This window comes from Petaurus breviceps, unplaced genomic scaffold, assembly GCF_028583685.1.
Source record: "Petaurus breviceps papuanus isolate PSGF00001 unplaced genomic scaffold, PetGlider_PUasm1.0 37, whole genome shotgun sequence".
Taxonomy (NCBI): Eukaryota; Metazoa; Chordata; class Mammalia; order Diprotodontia; family Petauridae; genus Petaurus; species Petaurus breviceps.
The window spans coordinates 21,324,368-21,343,233 of NW_027186296.1; the positions used below are offsets into that span (position 1 = coordinate 21,324,368).

The 18,866-nt window shown below is 36.3% G+C and overlaps 1 protein-coding gene across 4 annotated transcripts in view; it reads right to left on the reverse strand.

Annotated features, from left to right (window-relative positions):
• The window catches only part of MYO5A (myosin VA), a 258,166-nt gene that overhangs the window by 63,460 nt on the left and 175,840 nt on the right, over positions 1-18,866 (reverse strand). For all 4 annotated transcript variants that reach the window (XM_069098069.1, XM_069098068.1, XM_069098067.1 and 1 more), the window contains exons 20-23: positions 18,424-18,580; positions 10,509-10,748; positions 6,908-7,156; positions 2,440-2,533 (exon numbers count right to left, since the gene is read on the reverse strand). In XM_069098069.1, coding sequence (XP_068954170.1) covers positions 2,440-2,533; positions 6,908-7,156; positions 10,509-10,748; positions 18,424-18,580 — 740 coding nt within the window. The remainder of the gene's footprint in view (positions 1-2,439; positions 2,534-6,907; positions 7,157-10,508; positions 10,749-18,423; positions 18,581-18,866) is intronic.

Here is an 18,866-nt window from a genome sequence, read left to right on the forward strand (position 1 = left end):
TCCCTTCTACAGTAAGTCTTTCTGGTCATTTAAAATCATATTTAACTGCTACATAATGACTTTTGTGCGGTTACATAACTTACTTATATAAAAAAAGAAATAAATGTTTACAAGGCCAAGCAGAGACAGAGAGATATACTAGAAAAAAGAACTTCTAATACATCCCCTATCATGGGCAAGTATGGGATGTCAAAAGAGTTGTAACTGTTTCTTGGTGGAGGGTGGGGATTAAAGTGAATGAAAGCAGGTAGTTTTTTTTTTCTGATTTAGAAAAAAACTCAAAGGATAACTGCTCACTCGCTGTCTACTTGAGGAGAACAGAGTTTATCTGAGAGAAGGCATTCTCATTCTCAATCTAATTTTCTCTCTGTCTGTCCCCCACCCTCAAGCTTTTCCTTTCAGGAGGACTTAAAGAGTTTTCACCTACCTCTCCCTGTCCGTTTCCCTTTGCCTAACTAGAAATTTCAATGTAACCCAAGAAGAACACCCAACAGGAAAAATGTACTTTACTGTGCTGTCCAGATTTCTTAGAAGTACTTTCCGTCAAGCTGCAAGTACCCAGAGAGAAAAACAGGGGCAGAAGTGTAGAATTCATACCCTTCCCCTTGTCCATCTCCCTTTTTAAAGTGTTATGTCTATTTGGATATGATATGTAAAAATGTTAGAAGGCATTAAATTTAAATTCTTCATGGAAAATACTTAAATCATTGAATGAATTCCCATTCTGATGGATGATGAGCTGCATATTTGCATTTCTCTTTGTCCTACATGACAGGAATATAATCCTTTGTTACCTCAGACTCTAACAATCCTTAGCTTCTTTCAAGGTTCAGCTCAGGTGCCAACTCTTACAGGAAGCCCTCCTGATTCCCCTTGCTATTCATGTTCTCCTCCTCTTCCCAGTAGACAAGGTTTGCTAAAATCACAGACTTTTTTTTTGTCTTTGCATATTCAGCACAGTATCTTGCACATCCCAGGCATTTAATAAATGTTAGTTGCTATTGTTGAGCTAAAATTTTCCCCCAAAGTAATAGATGAATATTTTCACTTTTTATGCTTAATAGATGAGGCAGCATTGAAGAGTAATAGAAAGGAAGATAGGAATTCTATAGGCTAGAGGTAAAAAAGGGAGCATATTCCAGACAGAGGGTTTCACTTGTGCAAAAGAAGCTACTGTTTCCCTAGAATCAGCAAATTTTCAGGAAGGCAGCAAGGCATAGTGGATTGAAAGTTGGCCTCAGAGTTAGAAGACCAAGGTTCAAGTACTGCCTGGATACTGTCCAAGTCAGTTAAAGTCTTAGCACTCTAGGCACTAAGTTCCTCATGGAGGAATGCTCTAAGACTCTAAGTTGTATAGAGGGTGAAGACTTGCATTGGTAGAAGGAATTTCTTTACTGGGGAGTTCCCTGTATCATTAAAATCACAGGTCTAATCCCTACCCTTAATAAAGGGACACTTTTGATGATGGTTGTTGCTATTTATACTTCTATTTTCAAAGAAAGACCTCTGAGAATCTAAGAGGTTCATTAACATCTGCCAAGATGCACAAGTGCCCAAGCTAAAAGAACTTTTCACAAGACTCTTGGAATATGTGTCAAAGAAACATTTCCATGAAAAAAAAAATCGCTAACAGGTCTGGGAACTGTAGAGAATGTTGATATAGGTTTTTAAAAGAGTAGCCTCGCTACCAGTTACTACAACATTCTTTTCAATAGTTTGCCTTACCTCCAGTTTTTCCCTTATTCTAATCCATCCTACAAATAGCTACTAGGATTATCTTCCTTATTAAGTTAAAGCCCTACTCAAAAACCTACAGTGGCTTCCAACTAAGAAGGAAAAGTTGGTGCATAGCACATAGAAGCTTCTCAATATAAGTTTAGCAAATTAATGAAATATTCATTTCAATAAACACTTATTAAGGACCTATTCTTTACAAGACCATTGTGCTATGCTCTGATGATACAAAACAAAAAATGAAATAGCTCCTAGCCTCAAGGATCTTACATTCTACTAAATATGTTTGTTTAGGGGGATTCTCATTAGGTTGTACAAAACAACCTTAAGCCCTTCTCCCTTTCCTGCTAGAATTCTTTTATGATGATTTATCAATGGTCATTTTCTTTTTCTTCCTTTTATTGTTGATAGCTTATGCTGACCTCTCTTCTGATAATTTTGGGACTGTGAGAGAAATACAATAATCATGACATTGGTAATAAGCTCTGAGAAAAAAAAAGGGTTGGCTAATGCATAAATAACCATGTTAGGAAAATAAAATACAAATAACTTTCATATGACTTATTTTTATACTGATATAAACAAAGTTGATTTTTTTTCAAAAAACCAAATTTGATGTGGAACCTGGCAGGCTAGGAAGGAGCAAGGGTGAGATATGGGAAGTTATTTTAAAGAGAAGAACTACAAATTTCAAAATCAACCAACCTGTTATCTCTTTGGCCTGCTCAGAAATAAGATGGTTGAGTGTCTCTTTTTCCTTTTTCAGCAATGTATTTTCTTCCTTCAGATTTGATACCAGCTGTAAAATAAAACTATTAATGTTAATGGTTTAAATGCTTATACCATGATGACAAATACAAATATACTGGAATCGAAGTTCAACAAGTTTATCCTTGAAGTAAGAGGAGACTCTTCATCTTAATCCTTTCCTCCAAGTATGGAATTCCCAAGAGTGAAAACTTTAATTATGAAGAATCATATTTTTAATGAATGGACAGAGAATCCCAATAAGGTCTTGGAGGGAGTGACTAAAAAGTGTTATACTTTATATAAACTGAAATTAATTTAGATATATTTATCAAGTTTAGTTGGTAGTTGTTGCTCAATGTTAATTTTTTTAAATAAAAACTTTAAAAAGACACAGAGATCTTTGTCTTGTTAAACTCAAGCAAAATATGAAGAGACCAAGGATGATTATCTATGTTACTAAAGGCTCCTCATGGTCCAGAAAGTTACCATTTTAAAACAATACTTGTGCCATATCAAAATCTGAAAGCATATCCAAAAGAAGCTTCTTTTATGACAAAAAGGAACTCTTTCTGATCATATACAGCACTCCTTCCCTATTTTTCACAAAGATGCAAAGTCTCTCCATTCTTAAAAAACAAAAACAAACTCTCAGAGCCTATAATCCCCACTCGTCATTCCAGATTTCTCCTCTCTCCAGATAAACTGCTTGACAAAGTCAGCTACAATCAGTCTCCACTTCCTCTTCTCTTACTCTTTTTTAAATGACCTGCAACCTGTTTTCTGTCAAGAGTGTTCAGTTGAAGCTGCCTTCTCCTATGTCAACTATGATCTCCAAATTTCCAGTTCTAATGGCTTCTTCTCAAGTCTCACCCTTCTTAAACTCTCTATGGCATTTGACATTGTTGATCATTTTCTTATTCTCTTCTCTCTGAGTTTAGATGACTGTGCTCTCTTGGTTCCTCTTTTACCTGTCTGACCCCTTCTCAGTTTCTTTGCTGCATTTTCACCCAGGCCATGTTCATTAGCTGTTGGTGTATCTCAAGGCTTGGTCCGGTGCCCTCTTCTCTTCTCCCTTTGTGTTATCTTGGTGATCTCATCAGATCTATATATTGAGTCCCATTCTCCTGAACTCCTGTCCCATATCTTGCCAATTGCCTTTTGGACATCTCAAACTGAAAATCCTGTAGGCATCTAAAACTCACTCTGTCTAAAACAGAAGTCATCATCCGTCATAAACCCTCCCATTTCCCCAAATTTCCTATTACTGTTAAAGATGCCACCAGATTCATAAAGATAACCCATATTTGGGGTGGCTAGGTGGTGCAGTGAGTAAAGCTCTGGCCCTGGAGTCAGGAGGACCCAAGTTCGGTTCCGGCCTCAGACACAACACAAAAAAACTAGCTGTGTAACCTTGGGCAAGTTACTTAACCCCAATTGCCCTCCAAAAGGCAAAAAAACAAACAAACCCATATTCATAATTTCAGCGTCATCCTTAACTCTTCTCTTCTCTAGCTTACCTCTAGGTTGCCAACTCTTGTCATTTTTACCTTTACAACATTTCTTGTATACATACCATACCCTTCTCTCCTCTCACACAGTCACCTAATTCAGGACTTTATTACCTATCACCTAGACCACTGTAATAGCCTTCTAAAAGCTATCCTTGTTTCCCTAGTTGCTGATGTCTCCTTTCCCCAAATAACTTTGCGTGTGTATACATACATGTACCCCATATTTATTTTACACTTATTGTATAGATATATATCCCATATTTATTTATGTGTGAACATATTTTATTCCCCTAGCAAAATATAAATTCCTTAAGGGCAGGCATTATCTTATTTTTGTATCTGTATTCCCATTGCCTCATAAAGTGCCTGACTTCCAGCATATAGCAAGTATTTAATAAATGCTTGTTAGATTGATTTCATTTTAAAAATCATTTATTTGTTAGTTTAAAACAAAAGAAGAGGGGGCTGTAAACAGAAGGGGAGAGGATAGATTTTATTTTAACCAGACTGTTTTACTTAAAAGTACGTGTACCTTGAGCAAGTGAGATGATGCAAAATTCTTGATTTCTTTTATAAATATTTTTGCTGACAATTTCTCAAATTGATTAATTAGGATTATTTTTACATATATATATCAACTAAGATAGATGTTACGTCTAAAAGACACTACAAGTTGAATAATTGAATTGTATAATGTACAGGAAATATAAATACATATTTTAAAGAATGGAATTCAGGAAGGAAATGAACTTATAGATATTAATATATGATTATCTTTCAAAGAAAAACAATAAATATATTTATATTTAATGAATTTGTTGACAGACATTTGCTGGTAGTGCTTATTTTCAATAGGCTTGGGCAAAAAAGACTAACGTATGTGTGTGATCTTTCCCATATTGCACATATGAAGAGTGTTCTCTAGCATATATCTTTAAACTACTGTTTGTAAAGTCTTTCCATATTTAAAATTTTGTACCAGTAGTCCCACTGAAGTTACAAGCAAAGACATATACTGCTCCTTGCTACCAAATGACAGGTTGATGTATCTAGCTGTCCATGGATAGCTATGCCACACTATTGCAGTATACCATGCCTGAAGCTGTCCTCTTTTGTCTGTCCACACAGAATCTTCTTAGAGAATCTACTGTCATTTTCTCTACATACAGATACCTCAATAAACAGCTGCTGAGATGAGCATCACTTCAATTATAGAGAAAGTGAATGTTTCAGGAGCTCACTATCAGATTCTGTCAGATTAGGATCAACAGATGACAACCAAACTGGTGAGGCCGCTGGTATCAGCATTACAGGTGAAACATAACCACTTTTCTGAGTCATTTAAGAGCTCAGCATATAGTACTTCAGGTTGGTCTGGAGTTTAATGTTGTGTTGGTTCTGTGCTCTGTATACTCACCTTTGAAGGCCATGTTTGATATAGCGTTTGGACTTTTAGAGAATGTAAATTTATTATTTATGACTTATTGCTTATAATGTTTACAGACTGTTATGTTATTTTTTGAAAGCATAGTCTTACATATGATTTCCTAGGTCCTTTGTTGCATACCTGAGCATAAATTAAGGAATAATGGATTTATCTACTTTGCAATAGGGTGTAAGTCAGATAGAGTACATCCACTCTGATGAAGGTAAAACCCTATATTCACCTATAATGCTGATTAATTTCACCTATTATGATAACAAAATTTGCTTTGTAGGTTCTAGACCCCAGGTCTAACAAATGCTTTTGTCAGGTCCATAAGTGCCATGGAAGTCTTGATTGTATTTGCTTAACTTTTCCTGTATCTAATATAAAGCAGATATTCATGCTATGTTGCAGTCTAAACTGCCATGATTCTGAGTGCATGTAAGTGATGATGTTCAATAGCCAGTACAAGAGGACTCTAGTTAAGATTTTGCCAGCAATAGCGATCAGGAAGATATCATGACAGTTGTCCATGTCAGCTCTCCCTTTTTCATTTTAAAGTGGTAAAACTAGTTGGGCATCTGAAATATCAGCCATTTACTTAGTTTTCCATTCACTAAAAACAACAGCCTTTATAGACATTTAAATACTACTTTCCATATCATACTTGAAAATCCCAAAAGATACACAAATATTTCTAGAGTTTTATCATTCATCATGTTTACAATGGCAATGGGAATATCTTCAAAAGTTGAACCTAAAGCCATGCCTGGGTGGGTTTTTCTAGCTCCATAGAGCTTTGTTCTCAATGATGGAAGACAACTATTCTATCATTTCTGTACTTCTTCATATGGGATGAGTAATTTCCTCTCTCTCAAGTCCTTTTTTCCCATCCCCACCTCCTATTTAATCCCTCAGCTACACAACAGAAGTTAGAAGTATTGCTGAGTCTACAAATACCCCTCAACAGTACACAGAATTTCTTGATTTTACAACAGACTTCATAGATTTTCTATGCTTGGCTTTGGACTCAGCATTAGTCATGCCTAGTTTTTAACTTGATGTGCAGTTCTCAGTGCAAGATTCTATTAGTGTCCCTCTTGTATGGGTCATGAGCATTTGCTGGCTATTAACATTACATTTCAGCCTGTTTTGCTGAAAGTAGCTCCTTAAGCACCACAATCTAAATGGAGGGACCAGGTCAGTTCTACTGGATTCTAATCTGACCAGAACATTGTTATAAAGAGAAATAAGACCCAGTATTGTTAACAGTTTTCTTCTAAAGACACCTGTACTTGTCTCTACTATCATTATTTAAAAAGCTCTACAAGTGTCTAAAGCTATTCACTTTGGACTACCAATAAAGGGTACTGAGTCAATAAGGTTTTTATCTGTACTTGGACAGCAATGGTTAAAGTAGAACAAATCAAAAATTCAACAAATGTCATTAGTAGGCAGTAGTAGTAGATAGGAAGTTAGTCCTTACCTGCTCCGTTTCTTTTTTGTACTTGTCTGCCCACTCCTCAATTGTTTTTTTCTCTGACTGAGTTCGTTCCAAGTCTTTCCGGAGCTTGGCGATTTCTTCTTGGAGACTAAGGACCCGACTAGTGGCAATCTTCGCCTCCTCCTCACTAAGCTGAAGGCGACCCAGATCACTGCGTAATTTCTCAGTTTCCGAGGTATATGTCCCCTCCAGGGTGGTTAGCTTCTCAAGTAGGCATTTATACTCTTTGTTCTTTGCATTAGTAGCGGCAAAAATACATAAGTAAAAAACAGACAGACAGGGATAAATGAACAAAGGAGAGTAGGAAGGAGAAAGAAAAAGAAAGAAAATAAGATATCACATCAATTATTTGTCAGAAAGTCAGTGTTTACAATTATCCAAGGAAGAAGCAAGGATGCTTTTTTTTCCCAACTCAACACAGGAAAGGATTGTCAATTAAAGCAAGTACACTGCTTTACTTTGTTCCCCTAAACATGCATGTATTCCATTAGTAAATTGAGCTTTACACTTGCTAATAATATTTGCTCTGTAATTGTTCTCAAGTAGTTTGAAATATATTCCCTCCAATTAAACCTAGGTTCCTAAAAGAGATATTCTCTCAGATTTTTCTTATGTATTCTCCCACAATAGCAGAAAAAGTAGTTAGAATAGAGTAGACACTGTACAGCAATTCATCAGTTCTTTTGTTTACATTTTCTAGGTAATATTTTAAATGTAATTAAATTTTAAAAAATCTCCTTGGGAAGATAAATCCATCTCTTTTGATACACATGCTAGAACTTTGAAGTTATACTAATCAAATATGAAGGAATCTTCAATTTCATTTAAAAAAACTTATCAATCCTAGTGTTCCATAGGTAAAGACTTGAGGCTTCATTAATTAAATTATTAATGCAATTAAAATATACTAATTTAAAGAATTTCAATAATAATAATTTTGACACTTTTATAATGAAACAGGTGTGCATCTTTCCATTTAAGAAATTTAAGAAAGAAGATTAAAAATAATACAATATTAGCCTTTAAGTATAATTTAACCCTACTTCTTCCTCTAAGGAAAATGTTTTCTTCCTCCATCCATGTAGATAACTAAGAACAGAGCCTTCAGGAACCCTATAAACATTTGGTGGTTAGATGAATAAATGAGAAAATGTACACAAATTGATTTTAGGGAAGAATGTGAAGAAGAAACTACTGCTACAGTAAAACCAAAAAGCGTGCACATGAATGAAGAGATAAGGAAGCATAGCTCTTCCATCTAATCTTCTAAAAGGTAAAGGTCAATCAAAACGTCTAAATGTGGTTATAATAAATTCACATATTTTTCTCTGCCTTCTTTAACACAAATCTAAAAAGAGGAAGAACCCCAAATGTGCTTGAATGATAAAGCAAATTGTTTATGGTAACTGGTTAGTTACCATAGCAACCAGCACCTTATAGAATGGGTGATACTGAGTGGCACTTGCATTGATTACTGGTTGTCACTAAATCTGCTCCCATCACTACCACCTCTTATTTTTCTCTTCTACTCTCTCCATCCTTTCCCTTCCTATGTTCTTTATTTTTATTCTCCCTTTCATCCTCTTGTTTCAATCCAATGCCTTTGCTCCCTGGGACACCCAGGAGCATCGCTCTTCCTGTCTAGTGGCACTTAGGACCAAAAAGATTTCTTGGGTATTGCTGAAGCTCATGACATGGTAAGAGACTGCTGCTACTGCTGCTAGTCCTGGGATGCCCCTGCCCTGACTATGAACACAGTTCAATGGTATCATCTGGTAGGAGACAAGTAATGAGAGAGTCATGGGGAGGAGAGTGAGGGGGGAGAATGTGGCAAAGAAAGTAGTTGCTATAACATAGAACGAGGGAGAAAAGAGAGTCAAATCTTCTTTACTTAGATTTTGAAACCTGAGAGATGGTTGCATTCAAACACTCAAGGGAACCATAGAAAATTTCCTCCCATGAGGCACGCCCAGTATGCCAAGGAAAGCCAGAAGGGCCTAGTTAACTTCAGGTTTTTGGTTTTTCTAGGGAGGGTAGCAAAAAACTTAACAGAACAGTGACTTTTACTCTTTCCTGGGGTTGGGGGAGGGAGAGAGAGAGATGGGGGTGGAGAAAGAGACAGAGCAGTAGGGAGGAGAACTTTTGACTAAATGTTTCATGTGTAAATACAACAACAATAAAACACAAAACAAAAAAATCTTGAGAAAAAGAATGAAAAATTACTCTTAAGAGACAGAATGAAAAATTACTCAGGATCCTGGTATGTTCATGGTCTGTCTTTCTGTAAAAAGACCTATTAAAGAAGGGGAACAAGTAAATAAATAGCAGATCAAGAAATACTAAAAGGATAAGAATAGTAGGAACATTAAAAGAAAGAAACCCAAAGCAAGTTAATTCCCCCCCTCCCCCATTCCTAATGGTTTTCTGTTGCTGAACATTTCCTCCCAATGTAGTAGCAGTAGCACAACTCTACATCTAGTCCTAGAGGCCTCTTAGCATCTCTAGACACATTCTGACTCAGTGACACTAAGTCCTACCCTTCTGTCTGTATTTTCCAATTTTATCCACTATAGAAAGTCAGTGGTAAACACCATCATTAGTTTATAGACATGTTTCGGCAGTAACAGGTATGGTGCCGAATGGGTAAGGGACAACAAAAGAAAACACACAAAGGTAAAGACCGTATATGATGATAACGCTGGTGTCATGGACTCAGAATTCGGAAGCCTAAGCATAGATATGGAACAAGAAGTGACCTTAGAAGCTATCTAATCTAACCCAACTCAATTTGTAGACAAGGAAGCTGAAGCTTAGCATTAAGTGACTTGCTCAAGGTCACCTAGGCAGTAAATAGTAGAGCTGAGATTCAAAACTATATCCTCTGACAACAAATACACAACTTTTTCTTCTGCACAAGATTAGGAAAATAGAATCTGAAGCGTCCCCAGTGTGAAGGAAGCCTTGTTCAGGACTTCCCTTCATCCAGGTTCCCCCCAACCTAGGGGGTCAGGAAGAAGAGGCTACATTTGCTCAGCTTTTCCTCAGAGCCTACTACTCTCAATGGTACTCTAAAATGCTCAAACTTTGCAAGTCAAATCCAATTCAATTTCCTGTGTCTGTTACTAATTAGCTGGGTGATCTTTGGCAAGTCAAAGATCCCTTTGTCTCTCAATTTTCTCATCTGGAAAATGAAGATAATACTTGGCTTACCTATTCACAGATGTTATGACAACAGCTTCCATCTGTTTAAAGGAGATACAAAAGCCAGGCCCGCAGACACCTGATGTGTCACTCAAAGTTGACAGTGCCAACAAATTTGGACACTCTTTGATGCGCTTCCTATCTTACTTCTAGTAAGCCTCCTGGAAGTAATTTCCTGCTTCATTACATTAACTTTTTCATCCATTAACTTCTCATAATTTTTAGCCTCTAGTTGTTAGAATAAAGAGATAAAAACCAAATGATGACACTGAAATTCCAGTTGACAGTGATGTTTAACCTTAAATACTTGCCTAAACGTGGTACCCCCCTGAGTGAATCTTTTTCTTCACATCATGGTCAAGTGGAAGTGACCTGTACCTACCTGTTCATCAACTTTGCGCTGCAGCTGCATAATCTTGTTTTCCATACCAATGTGCAGCTTCTTGTAGCGCTCAACAGAGCGAGCCTCAATCTTTAACTTCTTCAGCTCTCGTTTGGCCATCATTCGTCGGAAACAACACTGCAGGTAGACGATGGCCTTCAGGCACCTTTTGTAATGCAGCCGAGCCAACCAGCCACGAACCTGCTTCTGGATGATGATGGCCTTATGTTGACGGAGAATCTGTGAAACAAGACAAATGTGAAGCAACACCATACCCCAGAATCCACCTGGTTCATAGCAATAATTCATTCATTTGATGAACTGGAGGAGCAGGAGACACATGAAACATGTATCATTATAGGCTGATAGTATAAGCAGGTATGAAAACATTTTTAAAAGACAGGTTGAGGGTCTGAATAAGGATATGCATTCTATTTCTGCAAATAGGATCTATGCAGATAGACAAAGCAATGACATTTATATGGTGTCTTTAAAAATAAAAGCAAGGTAGAGTATGATCAGGGAAGGAAAATTAAAATAGAAAGGAATAACTCAATCTTGGCATCTGCTTCTTATTGTTGGATGATTCTTTTAAGCCTCCTGTTATTGGCTGACGCTCAAATTAACAACACTTGGTATCCAAAGAATCACCTGCTATTGAAGGTGCAGATTTTCCCACCATTAATATCACCATTATTTGACAATACTTTATTATAATAGCTAGCATTTTTATGGCACTTTAAGGCTTACAAAGCACTTTACAAATATTATCTAATTTTGTCCTCAAGACAACCAAGGGAGATAGGTTTTATTCTTATCCCCATTATGTAAATTAGGACTGGATACCAGTAAACTTGTTTTTAAGGTCTACTGGGGGATTTTTTTTTCATGTATAAAACAGGTACTCATACTGATCATCCTTAAGAAAATCTCCCTAAAGAGGGTTTTACCAGCACTGCACCAAATAGAGCCATCATCAGTTTGTGGCATCCAAAAGTAGGAGGAACAAAGACACAAAGAAATTTTATAAAACACCTATCAAACACCAGACTAATTAACAGGAAAACTAGAAACAAAATTAAATCTTTAATGCTTATAAAACAATTTTTTATGTCACCTTAAATTCTTAAAAATCCATCATTATGTTCAAGTGAACTTTCCAGCAATTAAAGCTGTGCAACAACCAAATTTCCCATTACTAGAGAAATTCAAGCAAAATCTAGATTACTACCTGTCAAGGTCATTGTAGAAAGGGTATATGTGTGTGTGTGTGTATATTTTTTATATATATATAATGTTAAAGGTTAATCTACATGTTCTTTAAGGTTCCTACAAAATCTAAGATTTTTGAAATCACTTTCTCAGTATATAAACTATTTTCTAAATGAACTTTTTATCATTTGACCTTAAGAATAATATTATTTTTTCTTCTACTATTCAGAGTCCAGAAAGTTCTGTGGTTGCCTAATAAATATTATTATCACTTAGACGCTTGTCAAGTGAGAATGTCAAAATGTACAAAGCTTTAGTGATCTAAAGGAAGCAAAATACTCCTGTACTTGCATTTGTACATGAGAATCTAAACACAATGAAAATCAATAATATAATACTCTGGTTCTGTTGGAAATAATTAGCCAATATCTAAAATTCAGGGTGGAGACAAGATGGCAGAGTACAGGTGTAACCCAGTTGAACTCTCCCAATATTATTTTCCAAACAACTTTAAAATAACTCTCAAATCAAATTTTGAAGCAGCAAAGTCAACAACAGGTGAGAGTGGGACATCTTTCCAGCCTAAGACAACTTAGAAGGTTGATAAGAAAGGTCTGTGACAGCACAGTAGAAGCACATGTGAAGAGAGAACCAGTGACAAGCCTTGGAGATAGCCATGAGGGTGGCAATGGCAGTGGCAGTAGCAGCATCTTCAGGAACTCTCAGTTCAGAGCCAGGATGGGGGTCAGAAAGCTGGTGACAGAGAGAATACAGGGGACAGATTGCTGTCACTGGGTACAGCTGGCAATGACTGGCAAATCTACTGCCCAAAAGCAGTTCTGGTTCACAATTCCAGGGTGGAGAAGGAGTGCTTGTGATTGGTCACCAGACGTCAGGGGCTCTGGTCATAGTTTCAGAGTGTTGTGGAGAACAGGGGACCTCATCATAGTTCAAGGGTGAAGAAGAATGCTAGAATTTGCAGCTGTAGAAGAACAGGGGCCTTTACTGGGTAAACACTGGAGTGCTGATTAGAAGAACAGTGACCATACCTTTTCCCATTTTTCACCATCTTGGAAGCACCAAAAAGTTTTAGACCCTAAAAAATAGCTCTGAAAAATCCTGAAGCTTGGGACTGTGCCTCTCCACCCCAGGTAAACAGAGCCTAACTTTAACATAAAGTTCAAAATCAAGAAATAGGCTGGAAAAATGAGTAAACAGCAACAAAAGAACTTGACCATGAAAAGCTACTATATGGCAGGGAAGACCAAGACATAAGAGAAGACAATAATGTGAAAACAGCTACAAGCAAAGCCTTAAAGGAAAATGCTAATTGGACCCAAGCAGAATAAGAATTCCTGGAAAAGTTAAAGAAATTGATAAGTGGTAGAGGGAAAAAATGGGAAGAGAAATGAGTGATTTAAGAAAATTATGAAAAGAAAATTAGTAACTTGGTAAAAGAGGCACATAAAAAGACTGAAGAAATAATGCCTTAAAAAATAAGATTGGGGGCAGCTAGGTGGCACAGTGAATAGAACACCAGCCCTGGAGTCAGGAGAACCTGAGTTCAAATCTGGCCTCAGACACTTAAAATGCACACACACACAAAAAACCCAGCCATGACCTTGGGCAAGTCACTTAACCCCAATCGCCCTACCTCCCCTCGCAAAAAAAAAAAACAAAAACAAAAACAAATTAGGATTGGCCTAATGGTAAGAAGCACAAAAATTCACTGAAGAAAAGAACTCCTTAAAAAGCATAATAGGTCAAATGGGAAAAGGAGGTATAAAATTCACTGAAGAAAAGATCCTTAAAAAGCAGAATTGACCAAATTTAAAAAGGAGGCATAAAAGCTTACTGAAAAAAAAAAAAACACAATTCCTTAAAATTAAAATTGGGCAAGTGAAAGCTAATGACTCCATGAGATATCAAGAAACGACAAAACAAAGTCAAAAGAATGAAAAAATACAAGAACATGTGAAATATTTCATTGTAAAAACAACTGACCTAGGAAACAGATCCAGGAGAAAAAATTAAGAATGATTAGACTGCTTGAATGCCATGATCAAAGAAAGAACAATTACCCTGATGTCTTAGATCAGGAAAGAACTGAAAGAATTCACCAATCATCTTCTGAAAGAGATTCCAAAACAAAAACTCCCAGGACCATTACAGCCAAATTGCAGAGTTTCTAAGTCAAGGAGAAAATACTTCAAGCAACCACAAAGTAACAACTGAAATATTGTGGGGCCACAGTCAGAGTCACAGAACATTTAGCAGCTTCCATGCTAAAAGACTTGGAATATGATATTCCAGGACGCAAAGGAGCTAGTTTTATAGGAAAGACTAACCTACCCAGCAAAACTAAGTGTAAAAATTTTTTCGGGGGAAAAAATGAAAATTTAACAAAGTAGAGTACTTTCAAACATTTCTGATGAAAAGACCAGAGCTGAATAGAAAGGTAAATATGAAAGAATAATCATGAGATTCAATAAAGTCAATCTGTTTACATTCCTATGTGGGGAAATGATATTTGAAACCCCCAAGAACTTTAACATAAGTAGAGTGGTTAGGAGTCTATATAGAGGGAATGCACGTGAGTTGATTATGTCTGGATGATCTCTTTAAAATAAAAAAAAAAGGAAAGGTGTGAGAAACAGGAATGCAGTGGAAGAAGGGGGAAGGGAGAGATAGAATGGGGAAATTTCTCACATAAAAAAAAGGCAAACAAGGAAGAAAGTAGAGGGAGAAAAGTAGAAGTAGAGAGCTAGGGTAGTGTGCAATGCTTGAACCTACCTCTCATTAGAATTGGATCAAAGATGGAAGAAAAATACTCACACACACACACACACACACACACACACACACACACACACACACTGAATTGGGTATAGAAATCTATCTTATCCAATAAGGAAATGGGAGGAGAAAGGGATAAGAGATATGGAGAAAGATAAACAGAAATACAGTTAGTAATCACAGCTGTGAATGTGAATGGTTTGAGCTCACCCATAAAACAGAAGTGGATAGCAGAATAGATCAGGAACCAGAAGCCAACAATATGTTGTTTATAAGAGATGTGCTTGAAGCAAAAAGACACACATACAGTAAAAAAAATGGGGGTCAGGGCTGGAACCGAATCTATTATGCTTCAGAAGAAGTAAGAAAGGCAGGTGGAACAATCATGATTTTATACAAAGCAAAAGCAAAAAGAGACCTCCTTAAAAGAGATCATCAGGAAAACTATATTTTGCTAAAAGTTATCATAGACAATGAAGTAATATTAAAAGAAAACTTAAGGGAAAATTTCTCTTACAAAGGCCTCATTTCTCAAATCTACAAGGAATTGTGTTGAAATAAGAGCCATTCCCCAACTGATAAATGGTCAAAGGATATGAATAGGCAGTTTTCAAAAGAAGAAATCAAAGCTATCTAAGGTCATATGAAAAAATGCTCTAAATCACTACTGATTAGAGAATGCAAATTAAAACAACTCTGAGGTACCACCTCACACCTACCAAAAATGACAAATGCTAGAGGGAATGAGGGAAAATAGGTACACTAATAAAGTGTTGGAATTGTGAACTGGACCAATCATTCTGGAGAATAATTTGGAATTCTGTATGCCCAAAGAGCTTTAAATTTTGCATACCCTTTGATCCAGCAATACTACTACTAGGTCTGTATTCCAAAGAGATCAAAGGAAAAAGGAAAAGGCCCTATATGTACAAAAATATTTATAGCAGCTTTCTTTGTGCTGGCAAAAAATTGGAAATTGAAGGAATGCTCATCAGCAGAGGAATGGCTGAACAAATTATGGCATGTGATTGTGATGGAATACTATTTTGCTATAAGAAATGACAAGATGGGGGCAGCTAGGTGGTGCAGTGAATATAACACCAACCCTGGAGTCAGGAGGATCTGAGTTCAAATCCAGCCTCAGACACTTAACACTTACTAGGCCATGTGACCTTGGGCAAATCACTTAACCTCAATTGCCCTGCCTTCCCCCCTAAAAAAAAAAAAAAAGAAATGGCAAGACAGGTAGTTTCAGAAAAAAAAATAGCAAGACCTATATGAACTCAAGCAAAGGGAAGCAAGAAGTAGGAGAACACTGTGTACAGTAACAACAATGCTGTAATGAAAAACTTGGCCATTCTGATCAATACAATGACCCACAATGAATCCAAAGGGCTCATGATGAAAAAATATCATTCAACTCCAGAGAGAAGTGGTGAACCCTGGATGCAAATTGAAGTATAATTTTCTTATTTTAATTTTCTTGAATTTTTTTAATATGGCTAATATGGAAATATTTTTGCATGATTTCAGATGTATAATCAATATAATTTTGTTTGCCTTTTGGGGGAAGAAAGGAAAAGAATTTGGAACTCATAATTTAAAAAGAAAAGAATGTTAAAATAAATAATACATTTTTAAAATAAAATGCAAATGTAAAATTATCCCAAATGCTTGTAAGTAGAAAGATCATGGCAAATATTAACCCGTTTTAAAAGCAGCTCTCCAAGTAATTTAGTCTCACAGCTTTTTGGTGTCTGTTTTCAATCATATGAACTCACTGTGATTTACACTGTTGTTATATCAGGTAATATAAGCCTCTTACCAAATATAATTTTGATGAATGAACTGCACTTATCTGACCAGAAAACAAATATAAGGCAACAATGAAAAAAATTTCTTCAAGCTTTGAACCTCAAAGAATTGGAAAGCAAATAACGCCCATTTTCCTAGTCTCGTTTCCTTTCCCCATTTCTGCCTCTCTCTTCACTTGAAATGCTTATCTTCACTTTAGTAATTTTAGTTGAAAATAAACACTGCAATCTGCATTTCATTTTCACTATTGAGTCAGTGAGGTAGAAGGATATTTGTTTTCCCCTCAATTCTCAAGAAACCACCATGAAAAACGCATAACCTGAAACAGCTGGGTAAAATAATAATCTTGCAACTGCACAGAACTCACAGGTAGGGACTTCCTGACTCATCATCTTCTATCTACATTATGTTTCTAACTTAATTTGTCTCTACATAACACTGTAGCTGAGCAATTCAACTCAGAAATAACTTTCAAACTAAAGGTGCTGCTCCCTGTCAGATGTTGCTGGGGAGAAGCTGGCAACCCTGAGACAAGAAAGAAAAGAAATCAACTTAAGGTGGTTCCAAAGCATCATTTCCTTAAGGAGGGTTTGTTTGTTTTTTAAAGGCAAAAGTATGTCTTAAGTAGCTTTCCAAGGCAAGCCTAATGATACGTGGAAAGAGTTCCGAAGTAACCAAAGCAACTTTAGGAGGAAAGGGAAAATTACCTAAGAATGACTCATTAAATTACTTTAGGCACAGCTATAATGTTTCTTTAAACCTTAGAAAATAAAGGTGCTTCACTTCCTAGGAAATCTAAAAACATTGGACGGAGGGCTTTCCAGGAGATCTTTATCACAGTCACAATATCAGGGAAACCTCCTGGGGGGTGGCTATGGAAAATGGAATTGTCTCAGAAATCATCTCTGAAAATATGGATGATATGCATAAATTTAGGTAAAGGAAAAATGTGGGAGAGAACTACACTTAGCTTTGCCATTGCTTTCAGGTTAAACATTCCAGCTTCTCTGAATCTCCTCTAATCTCTCCATGTTCTCCTCATCCCCCTTCTCTCCCTCCTTCCCTCCCCTCACCCCAGACCTTAAAGTAAACCCAGAATATACTCTGTATATTATATATATATATAAAACTATAGTATTATTTTTTGATACTTTTGCACTGTATTCTAGTACCACATTTGAGTTCCTAAAATTAAGTAATATATTGTATTCCATTTACTTTATGGCCCATTATCACCCTTACATACATTTCAGCCACATACAGCAAGTTGTTTTCTAGTCTATATTTGTGATTTTCCCCCCCTTAAGTTAAATCTGTATTTATGTAGGCTGAATTTCATTCTGTTAGCTCTTACCACTTGATTCGGTTTACCAAGGCCATTTTAACTGTGATCTTCCTCTCCCAGCCTGCACAACTTAATGATATAGTTTCATTCTATCATTATAATTGGTGATGATGCTACTTAAGATGAAAGACAGTTTCCACACCTGAATCCCACCACATGGCTAGGTCTCCAAACCCACAAAATCTCTATGAAAGACTCTCTAAATAGTCACGCAGATACTGTCCTGTTTTGTATAGTAGTTTTCCAATTTATTACAAGTATGCCTAATAGAAGAGATTCAAAAGCCCTATTAAATTCATAGAGTGATTACGTTTATCATTTACCTTCTGATCAATCAGATTCATCATTCTGGTGGAGACTGAGATTAAGATTTATTTGATTCTACTTTATTTATGCCTATTCTCACTTGATATTAAATTATTCAATCAGTATTGTTTAAGGTATAGAAACACTCATCTGCCAGACTATATCTCTCTCACACAAAAGATACATCTGGGATCATTTTCTAGACTAGGGAAGAGAGATGTCAAATTTTTCCTACCTACTTTTTTTATACATATGTTAATTTACATAAGATTGGATACCTAAATTTTAAATTGGTCTTCATCTCTATAAGTATGCCTTCTGTGGGTAGAGACAATGCCTGCAATATACCCTCTGATATTTTGTATGGTGCATATAATTCTTTGGATATTGAATAATTATTAAGTACAAGAATGATCAAGGAGTTTGAACAGAATTGCTTACCTTATAATATCTATTTCTAGCCATGTAGCCTCGTAAGTAAGACTGGAGAATAATGGTGGCTGCTCGTTTGATTTGGTACCTCTTTCGGACCACATACATTCGCCAGTACTTCTGAATGATGGTGGCTGCATTGGTTCTGCGCAGAAACTTGGCATAGCTATTCAAAGTAAGCAATGATAGAGTGTTAGTAATTAAAAATACTCAAGACTTTCATGTCATGTGACCTCTCAGAAACATAAGGTTTTCTGTGGGAGATTACTGACACATATATGTGTGTATAAATAAAATTTTGGAATCATAGAATTAGAGATTCATAGTGGAAAGGCAGCTTGTCATCTAGTCCAACTCTCTTGTTTTACAGATGAGAAAACTAAGACCTAGATAAGTATCTTGCCTAAGAAAGTAAGTAGTATAGTTAATGTCTAAATCAGGGTTCTCTAAGT